At 38.1% G+C, this 23,660-nt stretch overlaps 1 protein-coding gene and 1 non-coding gene across 2 annotated transcripts; one reads left to right on the forward strand and one right to left on the reverse strand.

The window, feature by feature from the left end:
* Positions 1 to 11,080: 11,080 nt before the first annotated feature.
* On the forward strand, positions 11,081 to 19,113 carry LOC139727541 (blastula protease 10-like). The gene is made up of 6 exons (XM_071638519.1): positions 11,081 to 11,273; positions 12,735 to 12,940; positions 15,618 to 15,821; positions 16,797 to 17,150; positions 17,864 to 18,387; positions 18,984 to 19,113. The coding sequence occupies exons 1-6, from the start codon at positions 11,129 to 11,131 to the stop codon at positions 19,111 to 19,113; spliced, it is 1,563 nt and encodes a 520-aa protein (XP_071494620.1). The 5' UTR covers positions 11,081 to 11,128.
* A 3,351-nt stretch (positions 19,114 to 22,464) lies between these two features.
* Positions 22,465 to 22,546, reverse strand: Trnar-acg (transfer RNA arginine (anticodon ACG)). The gene is given in 2 exon segments: positions 22,465 to 22,500; positions 22,509 to 22,546. It is a non-coding gene; the product is annotated as a tRNA-Arg (tRNA).
* Between the last annotated feature and the right edge of the window lie 1,114 nt (positions 22,547 to 23,660).

A 23,660-nucleotide genomic window follows, 5' to 3' on the forward strand; every position in this document is an offset into this window, starting at 1 on the left:
TAACTTTTAAGATTTTGTTTTCATGGAATAACACATCAGTATGACTTCTCCACGATTCATTGCAAATAATGCGAAGAGCTTTTTTCTGTAACAAAAGTAGTCTTTCCAAATGAGAAGAATGTGTGTTTCCCCAGGCGAGTATACCATAATTCAAATAAGGTAAAATCAGAGATGAATATAACATTAAAAGAACATTTTTGGGTAAACAAAATTTAACTTTGTTTATAACACCTATATTTCTTGAGATGATACGGCTTATGGAATCAATATGTAAATTCCAAGTAAGTTTACGGTCAATAATCAAACCTAGGAATTTGATTGAAGAAACTTCTTCAATAAATGTATCATTCAGATATACATTTCTAGGTACATTTTCTAAAGAGTTACTAAAAATCATACATTTAGTTTTTTTAATATTTATGGACAATTTATTTGCTCTTATCCATTGAAGTAATTTATCCAATTCAACATTTAAAACATCAATTAGCATATTAGGATCAGAATGTGACAAAAAAACATTAGAATCATCAGCAAATAATAGAAAGGAAAGAATACTTGATGAATTCGGCATGTCGTTAATGTAAAGGATGAATAAAAGAGGTCCAAGCAAACTTCCCCTGAGGCACTCCACAATTAACATTTTGCATGACAGATGTATGCCCATTAACATAAACAAATTGCTTACGGTTAGAAAGGTAACTTCTAAACCACTCCAAGGCCTTTCCTCGGATACCATAATATGATAATTTATAAAAAAGTATATTGTGGTCAATGGTATCAAAGGCCTTGGAGTAGTCCAGGAAAACGCCGATTGTATGATGAAATTGATCAATAGCTTTTGAAACTTTATCTAAAAAGGTAAGTATTGCGTGGGAGGTGTTGTGGTTTTGCCGGAAACCAAACTGATAATCAGAAATTATTTTATGAATATCCAAAAACTTCAATAATCTAAAATGAACAACTTTTTCAAGTAATTTCGAAATAGAAGTCAACAAAGATATAGGTCGATAATTGCAAACATCTTCCCTATCCCCTTTTTTATAAATAGGAATTACTTTAGAAATTTTCATATCCTCAGGGACAACTCCGTTACACAAAGACAAATTAAAGACGTGTACTAATGGATCAACAATAAAATTGATAATATTTTTCAAAAGAACATTATCAATACTGTCATGCCCGGCACTTTTCTTGTTTTTCAAATTCTGAACAATATCTAACAATTCATTTCTCTCTAAAGGAACAAAAAACAGTGAGTTAGGATTACGAGTTTGTAAAAAATCAAAAAAAATCTTTTGACTATCCGGAACATTGTGAGCAAGATTATTGCCAATTTGTGAAAAATACTGATTAAAAATATTTGAAATGGATGTAGCATCATCGATAATCAAATTGTTATGTTTGATTGTGGTAATACGCGGTTTCTCCGTATTTTTATTAATAGCTGTATTAATAATTTTCCACGTATTTTGAATATCATGTTTAAACAAAGATAACTGATTAATAAAATATTTACGTTTCTCGCATCGTATTACTTGCGTGAGAACATTCTTATATGAAGTATATTTATAATGAGATTGCTGAGTGCGTTTAAGTTTATCAACATAATACAAATTATTCTTACGGTTAATCGATCGCAACAAAGATTTAGATATCCAAGGCAGCCTAGGATATCTTTTGTAATTGTTACATTTTTTTCTAACAATGGGAACATGTTTATCCAAAATGGAAATTAACCTTTGCATAAACAAATCATAAGATTCAGTTGGATCCTCTTTATCATATACATCAGTCCAGTCCACTCTGTTTAGCTCGTCTTGGTGTTATTTTCCGGAAATTTACCATAGGAGGCTTTAAAGAAATTCTACGGTTAAGGGGTATATAAGTGAAGATAGGATAATGGTCAGTTAAATCTGATAAAATAATTCCAGAGACAGGTAAAGGGCTGATGTTACAAAATATATTGTCGATAAGTGTTGCAGAATGATTGGTAACACGAGTTGGTTTTGTTATAAGCGGTAAAAAAGACGAGGAAGTCATTATATCCAGAAAATTTTGGGCATTGTTTAAAGTCTGAAACTTTGACAAATCAACATTAAAATCTCCCATAATAAAACAATCTTTATTATTAAAAGTTGGGTTTGATAATAAGGATTGTACGTAATCAAAGAAATCATAGATATTTGAATTAGGAGGCCTATATAATACTGACACAATTATATTCTTTGAATAAGGGACCTCAATTTCAATAACAAGTGATTCAACAATTTCACTCATACAGTTCAATTCATCATGAATAACATTATGAGGGAAAAGATTGAGAGTGCCGTAAAGAAATTAGCAGATGGAAAGGCACCCGGAATTATTGACATTTCAACTAAAGAGATTAAAGCTGCTTGAGATATAGGGTTCGACACTAACGGTGGCCCGGTGGCCCGGGGCCACCAAAAATTAAAGTCGGGCCACCAAATTTCAAAAAAGGACAAATTTGGTGGCCCGCCTCGGGCCACCAAATATTTTTGAAAAGTACTTGTGCGTCAATAAATTTGTAACTTTTTAGCAGTTAAATTTGTTTAAAGCATGGATGAAAAGGACTGAATGAGTGCCTGAGAGTAAGTGTTGAGAGTTTGTTGAGGTTTATTTATGAGTAGATGTGTCCAACTTCCAAGTCTCATTATGATAAAAACTTAAATATCTGACTCATTAAAAAAACAGAACTTTTTATGTTTTTTATTGGATTTTTCTTTTGGGCCACCAAATTTTTCTCTTGGGCCACCACAAATTTGAAATTCAGGATTTTGTTTGCCCCATCGGGCCACCAAACAAAAAAGTTAGTGTCGAGCCCTGTATATGGGATAGATATCCATCATCAGCTCTGGCAAAAGATATGGCCGGCATAAGGAGCAATTTCCAGATGATTTGGTAAAGGCAATCATAACCCCCCTGTATAAGGAAACAAAAATCCAGATAAACTTGACTGTTGTACTGATCACGAATGAATCAGTCTTCTCGCTCAGACATGCCAGTAAAATACTAGACCTCATCATCGAGAGACGTGTCCTAGATAGAACAGAGCAAGTTTCGTCAGAACCCGACGTCAGAATCACTGGCAGGTTTCTGACCTGGAAGATCAACAGTATGCCAGCTCTTTACTCGACGGCAAATCATCGAGAAATAGCCTATAAAATAATAGAAAGATATAAAGAGGACTCTCTGTCCATATGCTACTGTGCTATGTGGACTTTGAAAAGGCCTTTGACTCCATCGAGGAAATGAGAAGCTTTGTGGAAAGCTCTCAACTACTTTGAATTTTCTAGTAAAACCATCAATCTTTCGAAAGTACTTTACCAGAAGTCACAAAGTGCAGTAAGGGTAAATGGCGAGCTAACAGATTGATTCAAGACAGAAGTGGGAGTATACAGACAAGACTGTGTATATCAGCTCATGCACCACTATTCAACATCCTCCGTGAACTTGTCATGCAGTACGCCCTCTACGACATAAAAATTATACATCTGTACCGGGTATCCAAGGACAAGTTATTAATTTTGTTTTACAGATGACATTGCTCTGACAGCAGAAAGTGAAGAAGAACTGTATACTCCAAACTCTTGCTGACAAGGTACATTTCAGCAGCTCCTCCCTGGCTCTGAAGATTAATATCAAGACAGCAGAAGCGCAGAACATCAGTAAAGAACCCAAACAAGTACACATCGGGATAGTGGAAAACTTCCCCCACCTATAATAGCCAAGATGAGTCCAACACTCAGGAAGTTAAAAATAAGATTGGAAAGGTCATGGGGGCAGTCCTGAAACTCATATCTTTTATGATTTCTTCGTTTGTTTTACTGCTTAAAATTTCAAAATAAAGGTACCCTTAATAATTATGTAAATCAGGCCTGCATGCATATCATTAATGTATAGAAAGCATACCCCACTTCATTTTCCCAAATGACGACGGGAACAGCACATTTGATAATGCTCTTATAAGCAAGATACCGGTGGTGAATTTGTGTTAAGCCAAGTTTCTGAGACACAAATTATACTAAAGTGGTAAAGAGGAAAGAAATAATTTTATACAATCACAATTCTTATTCAAACTTGTGGCACTGATAATTACGGAGAAGAATAAAAGGATTAGAAAGCATTGAATTTTATTCTGCTCAATCAGTAAATTGAAATCACTTTCTGAGTCATTCAAGTTTTGGTCTTCAGAATCATTATCATGAGCGATCATTCTCTAGTTGACGGGGTATAGTTTGAAAGTAAGGGGCCGTGTTAAAGAGAATAGAGTGTGAGTGCAGGTGCTAGACTATTGTGTAAGTGTGGTGAGCGTGTATGCGTATGTGTACATTTAAAACGTATGTATAGGGACTGAATAGTCCATGAGATACACGAACACACAAGCATAAAAAGAGTCCAGAAAACACAGGTTCTGTGCCATTGCTCCCGCCTCCCTACGTCACAATAAGGACCTCCAGTTATCATTGACACTAATATCAAAGTAATACAGATTATGAATATGCCAAATAAAAAAAAAAGAAAGAAACGAGTGGCCATGCATTTTATGCAATTTCAGTTTGCACACAAAAAAGTAACTGCATAAATGGATATTTTAAAAAAGAACTTTTTTTTAAAACAAGAGTCTTTAGACTATAATTTCATGAGGGTCATAAAATTAAATCTGCCACAGGCGCATTGTTAGAGAATGCCGTGTCACTTAGACCCAACCTGCCATTCCGCACGCTCTACCTCACAAAAACAAACGAACGAACGAACAAACAAACATATGAAGGAAATTACATTAATCAGCGTCTCGACACGACTGCAGAAGAAAAGAGCGAAAGTCACTTACAGCGTGCATGCAAAATTGCTTCTTTTTGTCTAGCACATCTATAATATTATCTTCTGCGAGTACTGCTTGTGTGAGAAACAAATAGTGAGCCGATATATGCCAATGCATGTGCCCAGCCTCCTCCCACTTAATTATAAAATGATTTGTTCAAACGCCATCCTGTACAACTTTATCCAACATTAAATCACCCCTTTTCGCTGCGCCAGCAGAATGCACTTAAATAAAACGCTGTTGAATTAGCTAAAGACCTGAGGATTCTGGTGAATTCATTCTTTTTCATCAGCGCAACTGATTGGCCGCCTTCCAAGCAGTAAAACCCTATCCATTGGCCTGTCTTGAACATGGATATCTGTGATGTGTTTGACCGCTCATTGGTTGATTTTCTGAGGAGTTCCGATGGCGTCTGACATATACCTTATTCTCATTTACATAAAAGGCAGTGTCGTTCAGTAGTATCAATATCGCGTAAAGGTGGTGTCAATATTCGGTACATGAATCATGCATACGCCATAAATCAGAAACAACAGCAGCATTAACATCACGATGCTTCTATGTATACATTTGAAACTTTACACAAAACACAGTCTACGCCTACTCGTGTAACTTATTGGGTTGAAACTGACTGAATCAATGGCACTCGGGTTATCCCAGTAGTTTAAAACGGGTTCAATGCTTGACACTAATAGGAACGCTCTTTCTTTATACTTTCTTTTTTATTTCCAAAGAGGAGCGTGTACCTTTCCATTCGTATCACAAGGGGTTAAGGTCAAACACCTCTCAGAAATCAGTTTTTTTTTTGTCTTCGTGGTAACTATCAATAGACTTCCTTTTTTTTCTTTCTTTTTTTTTTCAAAACCAACACAAAGACACACACAAACAAAATCAGGCTGACAAAGATAAGCGATCATTATGACATGCAACAAAACAAGAACAAAACATATGTTCACTTGGTTAGCAAAGCCTCTGTTACAGTATCATACACCACTGAACTCACAAGTCTCAATAAACTCTTTTCTTTTATCACTGATAAAACGGAATTCCATTCACTCGAAAATAGGACATGCGTGCTCACTTGGGCGAGTGTTCGCGTTTCTCCGTTGTACAACAGATCTGATCGAATTCTTTCCCATGCAAATCCCAAATCCCATCTTTAACGATCACAGATTAGAATAATCTCGTCGACAGAACTAGTGGTATACTTGTCTGTTCTTTATCTTGGTAACAGAATTCAACCTACAGGGTATTAGAACAACGTGTCCATGAAATGCTGATCCGGCCTGTATTATCGTCGACAATCCGACATCTTTCCACTGCATTTCTCAGATTATCTCCCAGAATCAAATTAACCCTATCACTATAAATGCATAATACCTCTTCACTAGATTCCTCTTGAAAAAATGTGAAGTTTCATCTGCTTTCATTGTTAACAAACAATACACTGCTGTATGTTACATACTGACACTGACTGACACTGTTGCAGAAGAACCGCATGCCATTGATTTTATAGTATTGTTATTCTCCATAAAATACTATTCTCGATAATGTTTTATTTTAACGTTTTCAAACCAACAAAAATCCCACAAAAACGAGACTTCCTACGGAGACTATCATCGAAATGAAGTGTTTCCTTAAAATAATTGTTCATATCACAGTGAACATGGACAAGTAGGTATATCCATACACTCTGTACATTGAAATACCCATCATCTGGGGCTGAGTGTTTCTATAATAAGCGTGGGAAATCGGGACATGAGATAGGGACGAAGGTATAGAAACATCGTTAGACTGAAAAAAAAAAGTTTTCTTTAGATCGCTCATCAAGAGCAAACTCTTACACATCAATCTCGGAGATGCGACGAAGTCAATGGACTTCGAATCCGAGAAAGAATATTGGAAACTGAACACAGCGCAAGTATACGTGTACTGGACGAGGAAGTGGACTTCAGGATGAAAGCTGCATTGGTTGTAAAGCGATTGTTGCCCTGCTCGTTCCGGGTCTTCTTGCCGTACCGGTCGACAGGGGCGTCCTCGACAGACTTGTTCGAGACGTGCATCCCAAAAAGGATATGTCACAATGATCACAGTGCATCTCTATTCTTATTTTTTTTAATTCGTTTTTACATTTAGGGTGTTAGTTTTCTTTCAGATCACAATATTTGCTGCAATTGTTATATTGTTATATGCAGTACGAACCATCCGATATCATCTACATCTTTGTGTTTGCGTGTTGTTCTTTCCTTTTTTTTTTCTTCAGGAGACTCCTCCCCTAAGAAAGAAAAGGAGCTTTCCGCCTCCGAAGAAAAAACAGTGGCATCCCACCAGGAGCCCAAGTATGAAGAGGATACTCCAGGAACTTTTCAGGGGGACATGATGTTGACTGATAAACAGCTGAGGGATGTCAAGGAGGCCATCGATGAATGCTGGTCGCAAGAAGAGAGAGGCTGTATCAAACTTAACTCTGGTCCGCTGGAATCAGAACATCGTGCCTTACGAAGTCTTCAGTTCATCTAGTAAGAGGAAAGTTCTGGCACTGCCTTGTCTGATATGAATTTTGTGGGCAAGAACGTTTGCATGGTTTGCATGGTCACATGGTATTTAACAGCTCAGTACGAATATGCGAAGTCACATTAACCTGTTATAGCAAAACAAAAAACAAAAAAAAAAGTCCATCGGATCTGGATAAGAAGACGAGAGTTTGATGTAACTGTTGTAGTCTGACATATCCATAAGTTAAATATACACACAACGAAGCTATTGTCATAGATTGCATTTTGATACCCTCCTTCTTCAGCGGTTCAGAATTTTCATCTTGTTGATGGTATTTCAGACAATGACATTGATGTGATCCGCGCTGCCATGGACCACTGGGAACAGCACACCTGTTTGAGATTCGAACGAAGAACCTCACAGCAGTCAGTGAACTCGGTCACGGAACCTACTTGAACTTTATCAAGGGCGGTGGATGCTGGGTATTATAGAACAGTGCTTCTTTTCTCTTTATGCATTGACGCTTCGCAAACAACCTAACTTGGACCTTCTATAAACTCGTAAAACCAGCCACGCACATCTCTCCGCTCAGACCGGAAAATCGAACGGTTATACCTATATATGGTGCTTATCAAACTATAAATAATTACCTCCTTTCATCCAATCATTCCGTTTGAAGGGGGTGTAGTTTTCTTTCTAAGAGAAACGCGGTTTGAGTGAGGAATTTCTCCACTATTTTATTGTAAACCCCGAACATCTCTTGTCTATATATCCAAGAGCTGTTCTCATTGGATTAAACTACTAGCAGGTCTTAAATGCTTATCCACTTAACCTCAAATGTCTAAAAAAACAAGCAAACAAACAAGCCAACCAATAAAAAGAAGAGAAGATTATTAAAAGAAGATTGCCAATTGTGTTCTTCATCTCAACTTGGCCGTGTTAAGGTTGTGTTATGGCTTCTCCTTTTCACCCAAGAAGATATAAATATGACAGTTTGGACATTGTTGCTTCACACTTGTCACCTAAGGATTTTCATACAAAGTCAGAAGATATCATCAAGACAGTATTTCCACGCTTTACACCAACGGAAAACTTTGAAAAACACGGAAAGTGTTTAAAGTATTACCAGCAGCATGACGGCTTCACTGGCGTCATCACTTATACTGCTAGCCCTGTTCGTTCCCGGCCTACTGTGTGCACCTGCTGGTAAGGATTTACTGGACGAGCTTGCCCGCGACTTGAAGCTCCTGAAAAAAGATAAACCAGTGGTATGTACAATGTATTTATAAAAATCTTGTCACAGTAATTGTGTTAGTTCATTTTTTTTCTTGTTTTGCTTTTATTGATATAACCCTTACATCCCCCTCAATTTATTAGCATGCATCTACATGCTTTGGTCTGAGCAGGGAGGTGGTCTGAGTTCTTCTTTTGCCTGTGATTGTACTCACATTGTATGATTTGTGTGGAAACCTAATAAATGAAATGAAATGAAATTGTGTCATATTGTGCCTAAAATCAGTCTGCAATCATGCAGGAAAATTACGTAATGCATATAAGCTTCAAATATTTTTTATACAGAGCAGAAAATTACAATTTCCATTGAGATTTATACAACAATATAGACATTAGAAAGCTTACAAAGGTGATGTCGCAGACAATGGAACTTGTGTGAAGGAGATTGATGAATAGCAACAGATCTGAAACTGGAAGGCCATGTCAGTCACGGCATGAACGAGGAGTATTACATGCAACGCTACAATGACCAGTGCCCAAAATCACTCGACGATGAAGACTCTTTCAGCATTTTAGCTGACTGTGAATTGTTTTCGTGACTTCTACATTTTATCTCAAAATGTTCACTACATGTAATACATGTGTGTGTGTGTGTGTGTGTGTGTGTGTGTGTGTGTGTGTATGTGTGTATGTGTGTGTGTATGTGTGTGAGTATGTGTGTGTGCATGTGCATATCTGTTCCACTTTCTCTCCCTTTTTGTCTCCTAAGGGACACCATACAAACCATTTTGCTTGAAACTGTTCATACAACATTGTTCATTCCCTGTTATATTGATGCGATTGTTTCGTTGGTGTCATGTTATTACGTGAAAATATATGTGATATGTTGGCTCTTTTAAAGGGCTGCATGGTATAGTTTTGGTTGAGATGGGCGATTCACATGTTAACTTTTTGCGAGATAATCAGAAACCACTTATGAAATATTAAAGAGCACACAATTCTAAGAGGAATTCAAACATTTATTTGATGAAAATCGGTTTTCAAATGGCCAAAATATAAAAAAGTAAAACGAAGTGGTCTTAATAAAAGGTGGATCCCACCTTTTATTTGAACCTCTTTGTTTTTGGATATATCGGCCATTTCAAAACCCATTTTCATCAAATAAAGCAGCAAACTTTGAACTCTTTTTAGGATTGTGTGCTCTTTGATAATAAATTATTTCAAAGATGTTTCTTATTATCTCACAAAAAAAAAAGCTGGAAACATGAAACCCCACCTCATCCAGAACTATACCACTAAAGTGTGTGCGTATAGCTATACTATACCTTCTCGAATATGTTCTCTTTTAGAAGAGCCACCAAATGAATTATGAGTGCAATATGCCTATACACCATATTAATTATGAATGGATTTTGATGCTTTGACCAACATCCATATTATGTGGCTAATGGATTCATACGAGTCAACAACATTAATCGTGTTTTAACGAAGAAAATTAATTCACTCCAGAATTTTATTAATCTCCCAAGAAAGAGAAAAACAAAATTTCCTACAGAATAATGTAAAAATAATCAAAATAGGATAAGAAATAAGGAATTTATGACATTCTGAAATGTTAAAACTTTTCAGAAAACACTTCTTGCAATATCTTGATCAGCCGTTATCAAAATCCAAATCAGCAAGTTTATGATGTCATGCAATCACAATTTCCTACTGATACAGAAATGACAAAAATCCCATATTTCAGCTTTATAGATATGAACCATGCCTTGAATCCACCCAAGATAAACAAGAACAAATATTAACGCTGATATAATGGGAATATGCTTTTACCTGTATAAGCTTAAGATAACAATTATTGTTCCGAATGCCACTAAGATAACATAAACAAAATTTTGAGGGTATGACATTTTCAACTCGCTCATTTGAATATTCATAAGGACTGATCAAGAAACGTTTTCCGAAAGAAACGTGAAATTTCTAGAATGTCATATCTTTCTTTTCCCTTATCCAATTTTTGTCACGTTTGCAACGTTCTGCAGGGAATTCTCTTTCTTTTGAAGGTTATTTTGGGATGGATTTCCTCTTTAAACACACACGTACAAGTGAGGACTATGCTTAGCGCAGGCAGATGTGATGTAGGCACGAATACGGAAGCTGCTATCTCAAAATTGTATTCTCAAAAAACAAACAAACAAACAAACAAACAAACAAACAAACAAACAAACAAACAAACAAGCAAGCAAAGAATCAAAAGCATGATTGGTGCTCCGAGTTCTTACCCGGCCCTTCCAGATTTTTTTTTTCTTGATTGCATGCATTGTCAATGCTCTCTCCTTCTCTCTCTCCGACTCTTACGTTCGTTCTTTCTTTCTTTCTCTTTCCCTCTCTCTACCCTTTCTATTCCTCCATTATTTTGTTCTCTTATATTTCTCCCACTCTCTATCACTTCGTTTCCACGAGAAGTCTTTAAGCTTATCCTACGAGAAGCCGGTTGAACAGCATGAGGGGCCAAAGGACGAAGACAACACACCTGGCTCGTTCGAAGGAGATATGATACTGATGGCAGAACAGGCTGAAGAAATCACGGAGGCTATCTTCGAAGAGAAATATGGCCGACAGAAAAGGAAGGCAGTCGCGAACACAGTGAAGCGATGGAATCAGAACATTGTGCCTTACGTAATTTCATCAGAATCAAGTGAGTACCTACCTCCCCCATCCAACCCCCCTCCCGCGAATCAATTGTTCCAAATATTTTATATTAAAACGTAGGCCTACATGGCTGTACATTAAAAATGTTGAGGGTGTGACATCATCAACTCGCTCATTATTTTAAGTATTCATAAGGACTTGTCAAGAAATGTTTTCGGGTAAAAAAATGTCATATCTTCCTTTTTTTCTTATCCGATTTTTGTCATTTTTGCAATGTTTTGCAGGGATTTTTTCCTCTTTCTTGTAGAGTTTACTTGTATTTGGGGGTGAATTTCGTCTTTATCCCAGACGTCCATGATAGGGGGTCTTAATCCATTTCTCTCCGTGAAAAGGGGGTATATCTAAGACCTTGGAACATGCATATAATGTGTATGGTTGACCGCCTGAGTGGGCGGGGAGGGGGCTTTTGGACCCCCATGGAAGAACAGATCTATCATGCAGATAGAGCTGAAATGGGCCATCCACCGTTACATATATTATTGTCACTGTCGCATGCCAATTTGTTTTCACTGTGTTTTGACACTTCACCCTTGATCCATGTTTAGATTATGTTATGCTCAACACTGTATATTTTGTATATGGTTTTGCTGTTTCGGAAATAAAAACAAACAACATTTAGCGCATCACGAAGACCATATTCTATTCGGAATATCGCTTCTTATGAGATTGGTGACGGAACATTAATTTGTCAATAATTGCGCCTAAACGCTAAAACCGACATTCAATTTCTTCAAGCAATAATGATAATAATAATAATGATGATAATAATAATGACAATAATAATAATGATAATAATAATAATGATAATAATAATAATGATAATAATAATAATAATAATAATAATAATGATGCCGTCCGTTCGCAGCATACGATTGTTTCACTACCATTTTTTTTTCACCAGGAAGTGGGATACGAGTTAAAGCATAACATGAAACTCAAGCCAATGATCAAGTTGACGCTTTAGTGAAGAAAGAATTAAATCAAAGCAGAAACTGTTTCATCACAGTCGGATAACAATCATATAAGAAAGTTGAGATGTTGAGGTTACACTCGTTTCACAAAACAAAAACAAAAACACACAGATGTCAGTGGCAGTCACTCCTTCACATCTAGAGGAGGTATTATGACATTATTCTTCCCCAGTCCCCTGACATCCCGCCTGCACCGGGGTTTGTCTTTGATGTACTTCCATCACAGCTGACTATAGAATGTTGGTGAAGTTTTCCATTGACCATCTTCTAAAGTTAAACTGGATATAATATGAGAGCAAATAATGTGACGTCGAGATTCCTCGCAATATAAAGACGTTTACGATTGAGTCGACATACACACTCGATCTGAGATAACTCACGGTAATCACTTTACTTTTTATTCTTGCTACAGCGATATGGCAAGAAGAATGTTAAAATAATTATGGAGCTTAGGACTTCGACTGATTTCGTTTCAGGCGGTGACACGAGTGTGATCCGCGCTGCCATGGACCACTGGGAGGACAACACCTGTCTGAGATTCGAACCTCGCACCGCCCAGCATGAGAGTCAGCTGGGTCACGGAACCTACTTGAACTTTATCAAGGGCGGTGGTTGCTGGTCCTATGTCGGAAGGGTGTTTTCGTCTTCACAAGACGTGTCCATCGGTAACGGGTGCGCTAACGTGAGTACATATATTCACTTCCTTGAGAGAAATATATATATATGTATATATATATATATATATATGTGATAAAAACCTAAAATGGCAATAGATCTAAAAACGCTTTATCCTGGCGAGGAAAGCGCATGATTTGGAAACAAGACACCAAACAGGTTAGTCATCGCATTCTTCATCAGCGACCAGGATGCGATGTGATGTTAGATTAAAATCCGTTTCTGAAGCAGACATACACACAAGGGTATACGTCTGCTCCTGGTCGGACGGATTTCAAAACTAACCTGCCTGTGATGGAATGCGTCTAGTCTGGTAGTTGCTGCCACAGTGCATGGTAACCGCGCAGTGTGTCTGTGCGCGTTAGGCGTAGCAACGACGCATTCATGGACTGGTTCCCTCCATGAAGAGCCAAACATGAAAGGATGAATTCAGTGTTAAAAAAACATGACAAAATGAATCCCTGATAGCTTTTCAATGGACTTACATTGCCAACGTCATGCTCCGATTTACTATCACGAAGATAAACGGTTCAGAGACCCACCTCATCTTGTCTTTCACTAACGCAACCTCACACATCCGGCCCCCAAAGAGACATCCCAGCCAGTAGTTGTGCCTTGTCCGTGATGGAATACTGCATCAGACTTTCCCGATAGTCAACGGTCTTTCCCGTAGTCAATCAGACTTTTCCTGATAGTCAATCAGACTTTACCTGATAGTCAACCAGCCTTTCCTGGTAGTCACTGATCAAAAATGAACAGAAGTGAATGTGATAAAAACCTAAAATGGCAATAGATCTAAAAACGCTTTATCCTGGCGAGGAAAGCGCATGATTTGGAAACAAGACACCAAACAGGTTAGTCATCGCATTCTTCATCAGCGACCAGGATGCGATGTGATGTTAGATTAAAATCCGTTTCTGAAGCAGACATACACACAAGGGTATACGTCTGCTCCTGGTCGGACGGATTTCAAAACTAACCTGCCTGTGATGGAATGCGTCTAGTCTGGTAGTTGCTGCCACAGTGCATGGTAACCGCGCAGTGTGTCTGTGCGCGTTAGGCGTAGCAACGACGCATTCATGGACTGGTTCCCTCCATGAAGAGCCAAACATGAAAGGATGAATTCAGTGTTAAAAAAACATGACAAAATGAATCCCTGATAGCTTTTCAATGGACTTACATTGCCAACGTCATGCTCCGATTTACTATCACGAAGATAAACGGTTCAGAGACCCACCTCATCTTGTCTTTCACTAACGCAACCTCACACATCCGGCCCCCAAAGAGACATCCCAGCCAGTAGTTGTGCCTTGTCCGTGATGGAATACTGCATCAGACTTTCCCGATAGTCAACGGTCTTTCCCGTAGTCAATCAGACTTTTCCTGATAGTCAATCAGACTTTACCTGATAGTCAACCAGCCTTTCCTGGTAGTCACTGATCAAAAATGAACAGAAGTGAATGTGATAAAAACCTAAAATGGCAATAGATCTAAAAACGCTTTATCCTGGCGAGGAAAGCGCATGATTTGGAAACAAGACACCAAACAGGTTAGTCATCGCATTCTTCATCAGCGACCAGGATGCGATGTGATGTTAGATTAAAATCCGTTTCTGAAGCAGACATACACACAAGGGTATACGTCTGCTCCTGGTCGGACGGATTTCAAAACTAACCTGCCTGTGATGGAATGCGTCTAGTCTGGTAGTTGCTGCCACAGTGCATGGTAACCGCGCAGTGTGTCTGTGCGCGTTAGGCGTAGCAACGACGCATTCATGGACTGGTTCCCTCCATGAAGAGCCAAACATGAAAGGATGAATTCAGTGTTAAAAAAACATGACAAAATGAATCCCTGATAGCTTTTCAATGGACTTACATTGCCAACGTCATGCTCCGATTTACTATCACGAAGATAAACGGTTCAGAGACCCACCTCATCTTGTCTTTCACTAACGCAACCTCACACATCCGGCCCCCAAAGAGACATCCCAGCCAGTAGTTGTGCCTTGTCCGTGATGGAATACTGCATCAGACTTTCCCGATAGTCAACGGTCTTTCCCGTAGTCAATCAGACTTTTCCTGATAGTCAATCAGACTTTACCTGATAGTCAACCAGCCTTTCCTGGTAGTCACTGATCAAAAATGAACAGAAGATATATATATATATATATATATATATATATATACATATAATATATATATATATATATATATATATATATATATATATATATATATATTTAATGATGTTTGTAGTCCGCGTGTTGGTGCCAGTACAGAAAAGATGACAAAGTAGGGTATACGTTTCAGTCGAACAGTGCTATTTATTCAGACCAAATTTTCGACGAATACATACGTCTTCCTCAGGGTCGACAATGACAATTATCAAATTTGGTCCGAATAAATAGCACTGTTGGACTGAAATGCGCACTACCCTATTTCGTCATCTTTTCTATATATATATATATATATATATATATATATATATATATATATGTATGTATATATATATATAACAGACTTTACTTACAAAAGCAGTATGCTTTGGTAGGAAATTGGGTAAGAATTGCAGCATAATAATACCGACTTTGACCAACGCCTTTAACTCATTTTGTGTTATGACTGATTCAGTGAATAATGAGAGTGCTTATACAAATATCTTCCTTTGGTTATCTTAATAAACAGCTCGGCATCATCGCCCACGAGATCGGCCACGCCATGGGTTTCCATCACGAGCAGTCTCGACCTGACAGGGACGATTACATCACGGTTCACTTCGAAAACATTCGGTCGGGATATGAAAGCAACTTTCAGAAATACAGCTGGAGCTATTTAACCACGGAATCTATTCCATACGACGTGGGATCAGTTATGCACTACAGTTCTCGTGTGGGTTCAATACGACTTGATTTTTGTGTGTGTGTTATTTTTCTGCGCGAAAATTATTACTCTATATACAAATAGACACGCACATACATACGTATACATACGTACATACGCGTATATATATATATATATATATATATATATAATATACATGTGTATATATGTGTGTGTGTGTGTGTGTGTAGACATGCTGTGAGCATAAGCATCAGATCGCATATCTTATTATTTCAGTTGTTTGATCGATGTAAATATGCACATAAAATCAAGTATGCATAAGTTACACATTAAGAGAGAGAAAAATATAACCGGTGATATGAAGAGAGGTGTATTTCAAAATCATCGTTACTTTTTAATAATTGTGTGACTGTGCGGTGTCTGAGTCTGTGTGTGTGTGTGTTTGTGACACAATGAATATAGCAAGGAAGAAAAACATATGCTTCAGCGTCCCAGACTACCGCGTAGACAGATGTGCATCTCTTTCTATCTACCTCTGTGTCGTTTGTCGCTTTCTTTGATTTTAGCCAAGTAAACGTCTACCCCATTATTCATCATGAACATTTAACAAAGGGTATCATATCTTAATTCATCAAGTGTCAGAAACCACATTCCTACCATTGGCAGTGCATCTTTTTCTAAACTATCCCTTCTCTTCCATAATGGTTCATAGTTATTTGTCTATGTTTTTTTTTATATCAATTACGCATTATTTTGTTTAAAAGATCCTCCCAATTGTTACATTTGTATCTGAGTCTTGTATCGCCAACATATTTTTAGAAGATTTAAGTTGCTTTGCTTTCTACATTTTTGTAAGCTTCTGTAAATTTCTAAATCATTCTGAACAGATTGAGGAATTCAACCAGCTCCAGGCAGTGTTTCTCCAGTATATATGAAGTCAAATTTAAATGATGACAAAACAATGGTCTCTGCAGGAGTCTATTTTTTATTATTATCATTTTGATTATATTTCCTTTTTTATAGGCATTCTCCACCAGCGGCCAACCAACCATCACCACAAACGATCCTCTGCAGATGAATCGCCTTGGAAACCGAGAGAGCCTGAGCTTTGCCGACATCAAGCTTGCCAATCTCATCTACAACTGCAACGGCACTTGTTTTAGCGGTAACCTGGCCTGCCAAAATGGCGGCTACCAGGGTCCCAACTGTCAGTGCGTGTGTCCTCCGGGATTCAGCGGAGACCTGTGTGAGAACGACGACGGCCCAACGGAACCCGAAGGGTGTGTCTATAGACTGACCGATCCACAAGCAGATATCACATCGCCAAACTATCCGGGTCACTATGGCAACCATGAATCCTGCATATGGCTTATTGAGGTGAGTATAATGATAGCCACGGCGCGCGTAATATTCAACCATTCTGAAATTGATTAAATTGAATTTATTTTTCTCTTTCAGTCCCCCCCCCCCCATCACGCGTTTGCTTGTGTTGAAACTGATCATCTTCTGGGTTGATGGAGAATGTAGAATTATAAAATAAGGCACAGCGTTTATTTTGGCATATTTACAAACGTATAGACTGATGAAGGTTTGAAGGCACTTGAAAGATATGACTGTTTCAACATCAGTACACTTCGATGGCGCTAACTGGGCCGTGTAATACAACCATCATCTTCCTTGCTCATTGATCCTTCTTGGTGTTATGTACATATATACTGACTAAGATTCTATTCGACTACTAGTAATTTCCCCACCTTGTTCAGTTGCTTTTACACGCATTGCATATTATAAACATATGCGATAAGTTTAGCGTTTGCAAAACAAATATTCTTTCTTAAACGGTCTTATCGTGGATGGAGTAGCCATCCATGCCAAAAATGGCGATATCGTGAATTTCCTCTCTCATACGTGAAGAGTGCAGATTAATTTCAGTCATGGAAACAAAGACAATGCATTTATATGGATTCTTTCAAGAATGCATTGTACTATACAATGAACATCATGTCATTAGTGGCATCACTCCACAGTCTTTTGTGGATTAATGAAAAAAAAAAGTTCATTTAATTTCATCACTACATTGCTCTTTTCAGGGAGCTCCAGGTGCTACGATCACACTCACCTTCGACGACATAAACATCGAGTCTCATTCGACCTGCGGCTACGACTCCGTGGAGGTCCGCACTGGAGATGTTAGTCTGCCCGGCATTAGGTTTTGCGGCACCACCCTACCTAGGGAGCAGGTGTCGACCGGAAACCAGCTACTGGTGGCTTTCACCTCGGACTACAGCGTGACAACGAGTGGCTTTAGTGCTACGTACGTCATCAATAATCCTGAACCTCCAACCACCACCACACTCCCGAGTTACACGACCAGCGGTCTTGGCGAATTCGTCGGTACTTGTGGAGGGGAATTCAAGGCGAACCGTGGGACGATAGCCTCTCCAAACTACCCAGAAAGATATGACAACAACTTGGAGTGCGTCTACACCATCGAGGTCGATTCTGGTCGTCATGTTGCACTCACCTTCCACAGTTTTGCTACCGAGGGAAACAGCAGATGCAACTGGGACTGGCTAGAAATTAATCTGGGAGACGGAGTGCCGGTGCCAATGAGGTAGGATATTTCTTTATCAAAACTCTTCTCTTCGTTTTGCAACAATCAACATAATCATTACATGTTATGGTTTGATTCTGATGTTTTATTTTTGAACCCTGATTTGATTCAATAGTGACGTCAGGGTGATATCAGTATATAGTAACTGGATAATTTGACAGAGATTTGCACATGTGCTTTTGTGCACGTGTGTAAATCCAGCGTGATTAAGCAAGCGATTATTAAGCATTGGGGTGCAGATTAGGGTATGAGGTTTCTTCAGTTTATTTCCTTGTGTACCAATGAAAATTGTAAGATCGCAACTGCTGATCTACATTTTAAAGTAAGCATGTAGGGAAAAAAGGAACCAGTGGGAATGACGAACCTGCCATCTACTGCTTTCCAAGCAGCGACACTACCACCAGGCTATCCCTGGTTGACAATATGCACTTGGATTGACTGATACCTAAACTCCGAAATTTCGGCATTGTTGTGTTAAGTACAATTACTCCAAGGCGGACATGTAAAGGCATATTAAATGAAAAGAAGGGATTATCGTGTTCACCGTGTCACTGCCGGCAACATGAATGATATGCTTCTTCTCTTCTGCATTTCAGAATGTGTGGAACGGAATATCCTACCGGTCCTCTGGTCTCTTTTGGCAACAAAATGGTGTTGACTCTCAAGACAGACGGTAGCGTGACGAGGAGCGGCTTTGCAGCAGTCTACCGCGCGGTCGACGTCTAAGAGTTCCCCGCACCAGTGTTTCGATGACTTGTCTTCGTCACAAAACTTGTACAAATGGAAAATCGTGACTTCTTCTCTTCCCACACTTGCCATTTGTACTAAAAATGAAGTCTGGTATAGATGTTTGATTTCTTCTGCACACATTGCTGAAATTGTGTTTAAGATTACTACATAAGAGTTAGCACCTAACTATACCGTTTCGTCTTATAATAGATAACGTCCGTGGACTTTTATTACTCCTCACATAATATTCTGTAAAAAAAAAAAGGGGGGGGGGAGTCAAAAAAATCTTTGTCAAAGACACATGCAAGTGTAACCAATGATTATTGAATGATAATCACTGTACGGTTAGATATTCTAGAGTTTTCTATGTATTTCTACACATTACACTGTATTTCCTTGTATCAGTAAATTTCAAAATAAGACATACAGACACCTGTGTTCATGAATGCAACTATATAATTGTAGCAGCATTGTGATTAGAATCTATATATATGTTAACTATACGTATATTAATTTGTAGATAATCTGATTAATCATTACGATCTTCTAGAGTTCTTGGGAGATTTTTTTTTTTCGCTGTGGATATTCTGAATAAAACCTATACAATCCTACAGAGACAAGTACGATCTACAGACCGCGGGACGATCAGTTATTATGAGGTTGATGAATGTTAGCATGTTACAAAAGAAGAAAAATATGTATATTGCGGATGACATGAACCATATCGGTAAATCTAGTCAACTGGACATACTTGTAATATTATTTGGAGTAGCGACGTTTCACGTCCTCTCCGGGACGCTTTATCCGACCGACTGATCTTTGGCGGCAATTGGCTGTTGACCCGTAACAGGGTAGGGGAATTTCGGCCTGATGAAGGCAGGCGTCCCGGAGAGGACGTGAAACGTCGCTACTTCAAATTACAAGTAAGTCCAGTTGACTAGATTTACCGATATAGTTCATGTGATACTTTACCTGGATGACTGAGAACATTCACAGACATTATTATATTCCGGATGACTCCGACATTAAACTGACACGGTTAAATACTCAAAACTATGTTTTGTGCTCTTCACTCAAATACATTATGTACCTCTAACCTGACAAACATTCAATTTTCTGATGCTATCTTTTTCTTCAAAATCATGTTGCCCATATAACATTCACTAGCAACGTATCACAATACAGTGTATACACATATTAGATCATTTGCCTATTTTTCTGTCTCTTTTCAGGGAGGTGAGGAGAAGTATAACACGATATCTCCTTTGTACCTATGATGTATGTTCCCTGCCGCGGAGAAGTTAATGCTCATATTGCTGTGACAGAAGACAGCACCTCTGTTAAAGTATTCATCATTCCTCAATCACAACAAACTTAAGGAGCAGCAGTTTGCTGTCCCTTTCAACATTGTAGGCAGCCGTTATTTAGTGTGCAGGAAATAGGACACGCGAACAAAAGTTACTTAAGAATTTACTCTAACGTCCAATGAAACACGCAGACTCACTCATTAGCCAATATAAAAAACAAGGTTTTTATGAGTATATAATCATCTTACTCTGTTTACAGAGGACTTTTTAATTGTTATTACAGTCTTACTTAGAGTTTAAATTCAAAGAAAGGTTGGATACAATACTGAATAAAAAACTTACTCTCACAAAAACACGCGTGCGGACACGCTCAGACACCATGTTCAGACGTAACTCATCAGGAGTAGCCGGTAGTTCACGTCATCAAAACGAGCATGCTTGCACATCTAACATATTGATATGCATGTACGTGTATTATGTTTTGACCTCCTCGTTATGAATTTATGAACTCAGAAATGGTAAGGATTATAACCTATGAGCAACCAAGCACTTGCACGCTTCTGAGTGAAAGGTGTTCGTTCTCTCTATAAACCGAAACTATTAAATAATTTCATAGCTTCATCATAACGATCGATTGATGATTAGTATACCAGTTTTTCAAAGTCTGCACAAGATCGAAGGGAGAAAAACGTGAATACGCACTCGTATCGAAAACAACAACAACAACAACAAACAAACATGCCTAGAATGCGAATTCGCACCGTTGTACCTGTGTACACCACAGCCAAAATTTTTATGACCATCACCAACTCGAATTAATACACTCCTGACGAGGACGATTTAGACACTTTGGTTGTCTGGCTTTGTATTTACAGGAAGGGACGTGATGATGGCTAAACCTACTGCGTGATCAACATACGAAATACTGAAATAATCGATGTTACTATATAATTTTCTCATGATTGACAGGCGCATGAAAAATGTATGTTTCAGCAAATAGCAGCGGCTTGTTAAAATCGAAGGGGGACTCTATACTACAATACTGAATACTGAATAGTAATAATTACGAAGTTGTCGCACCAAGCGCATGGCGTTGTGATGGTACACCTGCGCTTCTTTATTGTGTATTTTTGTCAGATACTTTAGTGATGACTTCCTACGTACGCGTCTTAATGGCCTTTCATGCCGTATAGTTGTGTGGTGTTACGTACAGACATAGGCCGCCTACTCATGATTTAGATTTGCGACGTACGGCGACGTTAACATGCGGGGAAAAATGCTCTGGGCATGCGCTTGCAAGACCGTTTATCAGAATCGATCTTGCGTCGTCTGAGTTTTCACGTCGGTTCTGGGCCATTTTGGCGCCAAATTCACAACGCAGAGAGCTACTTGATGCAATGATCATAATTGGGGCGCCATTTAATTTATTTATTTATTTATTCATTCATTCATTTATCTATCTATTTATTTCAACATACATTGTATTTACACAGGATACTATAAGTAGAACAATCACCTTTTAAACAGAATGTTTAACATCAAAGACTTGTATGGACATTGTAGTTTCCCATACACAACACAACACAATAATCAAAGTCTAACCCCGGTGTCAAAGCCCCTTGATACACAACCGGGAGAAGACTGCCATCATGTTGACAAAACAAACAAACAAACAAGCAAACAAACAAACAAACGAAAAAAAAAAACAAAACAAAAAAGGTTGTATAGGCTTGTCACTAAGTAATTTGCTCCATCGTGTTCTCCTACACTGGAGAGGGGGGGGGGGGTGAGGTACCCCCGAGAGGACACGTTTCTCTTCTAGCAATAGTATCCACTAACTATAGCTATCGAAGCTACCTTGTATATCAACGCATTTCTTCAACTGTAAATAGTGTTGTGCCAATTGTCATTAAATACCCGTTGCTGTGTTGTAACTTACTAATATATATATATATATATATATATATATATATATATACATATATATATATATATATATATATATATATATATATAGTGAAAACTTTGAGCAAAGAAAATGGGTTTTCATCGGGATTCGAACCCGAAACCTCCGGATTACTAGACCCGTAGACCGGTGCTCTACCGACTGAGCTATTGAAAGCCCTAGTTCGGTGTTCGTCCCAAACCCTTAATTCTCTCTGCTCGATGAATCCCGATGAAAACCCATTTTCTTTGCTCAAAGCTTTCACCATTCATTATTCGTTTCTGGTCGGTTTTCCCCCTCTTTGTTTCAATATATACATATATATATATATATATATATATATATATATATATATATTATGTAAAGCAGCCACCTTGTTAAAATCTGCCCCCTCCCATTAAAGAAGCGGAGACTGCTATCGCTGAAAGGCGCATATTCAGCCATCTTAAAGGAAAAAATAAGGATAGATACATATGGTTTTTATTACCAAGGTGTTTTTTCTGAACTTATCCTGCCTTCGAAATTCGATTTAGCAACTTAGACAAATGGAGTTGAAGTTGAAATTTATCAGTATCCGTATTCACATGCTAACGTGGCATAATACATAACCAAAGACACATGCATGTGTAACTATAATGTCACTATAAGGAAGGATATGATAATATCATAATAACAACAATAATGACAATATATTATTATCCTAATTAATATTTTCATTATTAGCATTGATAATAATTGGAATAATGATAATGGTATTATTACTATTATTATTATTATTATTATCATCATTATTATTATTGTTTATTGCATACATTCAGCCGTAAATACGTCATCACAGACGTGTGGTCTAACCACTGTATCACCCTAACTACACCATTATCGACAACATCTCTCCCACATTATCTGTAAAGATTTTAAAGATTCTCCCCTTGATTAATTCATTCAGTAAAGGTTTAAAAAATGTTAAAAGATAAATATGCCTCCTTGTTTTGTCATTATGGCACTGTCTTGTCGAAAAAATAAAGTTAAGTTGTATACTTCCAAATTCACGTGTGGTAGATTCGTTTGTTTATGTAAATTCATCATTCTGAGCATCGTTGCCTCTCGACGCAATTCCCGCCGATTTCCGGACGGATAAAAGATTTACGTCGTAAATAATGGCACGATCGAGAATAATACTTGGTGATCGCGGAACGTCCTGCATTGATTACCTGCGCATCTCCTTCAGTCGAATTAACTTACCTGCGCCACCGCACGCACGGGGCTTTTTACGAGCTCCTCGGAGCAAGCGA

This window comes from Diadema antillarum, unplaced genomic scaffold (genome assembly GCF_040938485.1).
Source record: "Diadema antillarum isolate AM-2024a unplaced genomic scaffold, OU_Dant_1.0 scf00000018, whole genome shotgun sequence".
NCBI lineage: Eukaryota > Metazoa > Echinodermata > Echinoidea > Diadematoida > Diadematidae > Diadema > Diadema antillarum.

Coding starts and splice junctions, on each gene's coding strand:
- LOC139727541 (XM_071638519.1), top strand. CDS start 11,129: ATGATACTGATGGCAGAACAGGCTGAAGAAATCACGGAGGCTATCTTC. Junction 11,274..12,734: donor CGTAATTTCATCAGAATCAA/GTGAGTACCTAC, acceptor ATTTCGTTTCAG/GCGGTGACACGAGTGTGATC. Junction 17,151..17,863: donor CCTGCATATGGCTTATTGAG/GTGAGTATAATG, acceptor TGCTCTTTTCAG/GGAGCTCCAGGTGCTACGAT.